The 4,318-nt window shown below is 43.2% G+C and overlaps 1 protein-coding gene across 1 annotated transcript; it reads left to right on the forward strand.

Annotated features, from left to right (window-relative positions):
• Positions 1-2,360: 2,360 nt before the first annotated feature.
• TAS2R39 (taste 2 receptor member 39) lies at positions 2,361-2,826 on the forward strand (the record flags this gene model as incomplete). The annotated part of the gene is given in 3 exon segments (XM_081244408.1): positions 2,361-2,471; positions 2,475-2,684; positions 2,686-2,826. Coding segments are annotated over 3 exon segments (462 nt in total).
• Positions 2,827-4,318: the final 1,492 nt, after the last annotated feature.

A 4,318-nucleotide genomic window follows, 5' to 3' on the forward strand; every position in this document is an offset into this window, starting at 1 on the left:
TCATAACAACTTGTCCAAAACAGGCCAGAAAACCTTAAGTTTTTGCCTTGTTTAAAAGAAGTCCTAAGTAAAGGGAAAACCAAATATTATGAAAAATTTTGGAGACTTCTCACACACCAACCTTCCCTTTATTAGAATTACTTCATTATCATTACTTTAGAGTTATGTACACTCATAAAAGTTAATTTATTCTGAGTTGAGAAGTCCATTTTATCATCATGTGTATTGTGCTTACATTTTAAAATCAGAAACAACTTCCCCAAGATAAAACTGATTCTTCATCTCTTTTGGTTTTAATATTCCAAAACAGACTAGGTGACTTGGGGTATTATTTTTACCCTATGTTGATTTGCCTACCTTGTAAAGGAACAAGGAACTTTTCCTTCAACCCTTATTTTCCTAGTGATTTGTTTAAAATGAAAAGTAAATGTGTGTTTGTGTGCACACAAGTGTGTGTGTACAATCATTTTTATATAGAGATTTATTATCTCTCAATTTATTTTGTAAAAGAGGTTTGTCTCAGAAAATCAGTGTCTTCTTGCTTTACTATTGTGATATTGTGATTTATAATAAGAAATACATTTGGTCTTTGTCCCCTTTTCTGGCACAAAGCTCCTAAAACCCTTGGAATTTCCTCAGTGAGGAGATCAACAAAAATGCCTTTGTTATGTTAACAAGGTGACTTTTGGAACACACCTAAGGATGGGGACTGATTGCCAGGAAAACCAACTGTGAATACAAGGTTGGAACTTTCAGTCCCACCCCCAGGTTTCCAGGAAGTGGGGAGAGGCTGGAGGTTGAAACAATAACCAATGGCCAGTGATTTAATCAACTGCACCTATGTAACAAAGCCTCCATTAAAACCCAAAAGGACTGGGTTCAAAGAGCTTTCAGACTGGTGAACACATGAGGTGCTCAGGGTGGGGCACCCCAAAGGGGGCGTGGAAGCTCCATGTCCCTTCCCACAACCTTGCTCTATGCACCTCTTCCGTCTGGGTGTTCATCTATGATCATAACCTTCTATAATAAATCGGTAAATGTAAATAAGCTGTTTTCTTGAGTTCTGTGAGCCACTCCAGCAAATCAACTGAAACCAAAAAGAGGGTCATAACTCTAACTTATAGCCAATAAGTCTAGGTGACAACCTAGACTTGGGATTGGCATCTGAAATGGGGGGCAGTCTGGCGGGACTGAGCCCTTATCCTGTGGATCTGATGTCATCTCCAGGTAGATAGTGTCAGAATTGAGTTAAATTGTAGGGCACTGAGACAGTGTTGCAGAATTGCTTGCTGTGGGGAAAAAAAAACACACGTGTTTAATGACCAGAAGTGTCCAAAGTAAAGTGTTCTGTGTGGGCAGTGAAAAAAAAAATCTCCCTGGTGGCGCAGTGGTTGAGAGTCCGCCTGTCGATGCAGGGGACACAGGTTCGTGCCCCAGTCTGGGAAGATCCCACGTGCCGCGCAGCAGCTGGGCCCGTGAGCTATGGCCGCTGAGCCTGCGCGTCCGGAGCCTGTGCTCCACAACGGGAAAGGCCACAACAGTGAGAGGCCCGCGTACCAGAAAAAAAAAAAAAAAAAAAACTCACAGGTGGGTTTTTTTTCCAACTCAATTATTCTTCCCTTAAGCCCTGAGGGCATCGCAAAAGACCATCAGGATAAAAAGTTACAGTTAAGCCAACCCTGCCTTCAGTCTTTGGTGCACACAAAAGGATCCACAGGGGTAGGTAGTATAAAATAGTGGGTAAGAACAAGGACTCTGGGACCATGTGACTCAGGTTTGAATCCCAGCTCTCTCTCTCTCCTTCTCCATCTCCCTCTCCCCTTCTCCATCTCCCTCTCCCTCTTTGACTTTGGACAAGTTATTTAGCCTCAGTTTCCTCCCCTGCAAAATGGAGATAATAAAAGTACATTCTTCAGAGGGTTGTTGTAAGGCTTAAATTTCATGATATGTATAAAGTGTTTGGACAGGGCCTAGCCCATAGCTATAAATATCTGAAGTTATTATTACTTTCAATCAGTTCCCTGAGGTCACAAGTGAAACGCACTTATATGGTGACTTAGTGGACAGATGGTTGACTTAACTAGAGCTATTAAAGAACACAGCTCTCAACACTATGTTAGTGATTTATAAAGGAGCGTCTACTCAAGTTCCTCCCTGGGCCCCACGATTGAACTCACACACCAGTGCATCCAAAAGGACACACGGGAGAGGATTAGAAAACAACTCCTTCCATCATTTGCATCTCCAGATTTAGAACTCAGAGTTCTAAAAAAAACAAATGGAGTAGATTTGGAAATGATACATCCACTGCTTCTTCTTTTGTCATGAATAGTGGGAGCTATCACAGATCTGCCCATCACATGCTAGGGAGACATTTTCCTCCAGACACCAAAGAGAAGCAACAACTCAGGATGACTGAAACCTGCAATCCCCCAGAAAATCAACTGTCACCATCTCGCATCATTTTGATGTGAATAATTATAGGCACTGAATGCGTCCTTGGTATCACTGCAAATGGGTTCATTGTGGCTATAAATACAGCAGAATGGATTCACAACAAGGCAGTTTCCACAAGTGGCAAGATCCTGCTTTTCCTGAGTGTATCCAGAAGAGCGCTACAAAGCTTCATGATGCTAGAACTCACCTTCAGTTCAACATCCCCACATTTTTATAATCAAGACATTCATTGTATATGATACATTCAAAGGAAGTTTCACGTTCATAAATTATTGTAGCCTCTGCCTCTGTATTGCTGCCTGCCTTAGATTCTTCTACTTCGTGAAGATTGCGGATTTCTCCTACCCCCTTTTCCTCAAGCTGAAGTAGAGAATTTCTGGATGCCCTGGCTTCTGTGACTATCAGTGTTTGTTTCCTTGGGCCACAGTGTGTTCTTCCTCAAAAACACCTACACTGTGCATTGCAACCATCCTTGTTCTAGCCCCTCCTTCAACTCCACTAAGAAAAATTACTTCACTGAGACCAATGTGATCAGCCTGGTTCTTTTCTTTTCTTTTTTTTTTTTTTTTTTTGTGGCACGCGGGCCCCCCACCGCCGCGGCCTCCCCCGTTGCGGAGCACAGGCTCCGGACACGCAGGCTCAGTGGCCATGGCCCACGGGCCCAGCCGCTCCGCGGCATGCGGGATCCTCCCGGACCGGGGCACGAACCTGTATCCCCTGCATCAGCAGGCGGACTCCCAACCACTGCGCCACCAGGGAAGCCCCTGGTTCTTTTCTTTAACATGGGAATTTTCGTTCCTCTGATCACATTCATCCTGGCTGCCACCCTGCTGATCATCTCTCTCAAGAGACACACCCTACACATGGAAAGCAATGCCACTGGCTCCAGGAACCCCAGCATGGAGGCTCATGTGGGGACCATCAAAGCTATCAGCTATTTTCTCATTTTCTAAATTTTCAATGCAGATGCTCTATTTCTTTAGATGTCCAACATCTTTGATATCAACAGTTCCTAGAATATTTTGTGCAAAATCATCATGGCTGCCTACCCTGCTGGCCACTCCATTCTACTGATACAGGACAACCCTGGGTTGAGAAGAGCCTGGAAGCAGCTTCAGGCTCACGTTCACCCTTACTTAAAAGAGTAGACTCTATGATCCACACCCAAAGCACTTACCCCAACCAGCTCTGCCTCTCCCTCACCTAGACCTCTCTTCCTGCCTCCTTTCTTCCCCAAACCTGATCTGATCCTTTCACTCGATGTGTTTTTTGTATTGGAATTGGATCTTCATTCCTCTTTTGCTTCCTGGGCACAATCTTAGTGATGCTTGACATATTCTTCACCTGAGTCTTCCATTTCTACCTCCCCTTCCTCTACCTAAAGCAGTGATTCTGGACACTGGCTACACATTAGAATCTCCAGGGGAATTTTTTTTTTTAAAACACCAGTGTCCAGGCCTGACCCCAGATCAGTGAAGTCAGGATTTCTGGTGTTGGAACTTGGACAATTTGTTCAGTTCTCAGGGTGATCCTGATGTGTAGCCCGAGTTGATGTAGCCACCAAAATAGAGGAAGGCTTTGCAACTTGAACTTCCTGCAACTCCTCTCTTTCCCCACCCACATGGCTTTTAAACAGATTCAGATTATTCGGGAAGCTTTCTGAGTAACAGCTGGAAATGCATTTTATCTCCATCCTCCAAAGACATAATCTGAATAATTTGGTTTATCAAAATTAACAGTACGTAAAATATCTTTCAACCTAAAAATTACTAAGAACTCTTCCCATAGATAAGATATGGTTTTATATATATATATATATATATATATATGGAAAAAAATATGTGCAGGAAGATGTTCACTG

Source organism: Mesoplodon bidens (genome assembly GCF_964165515.1).
Source record: "Mesoplodon bidens genome assembly, chromosome: 9".
NCBI lineage: Eukaryota > Metazoa > Chordata > Mammalia > Artiodactyla > Ziphiidae > Mesoplodon > Mesoplodon bidens.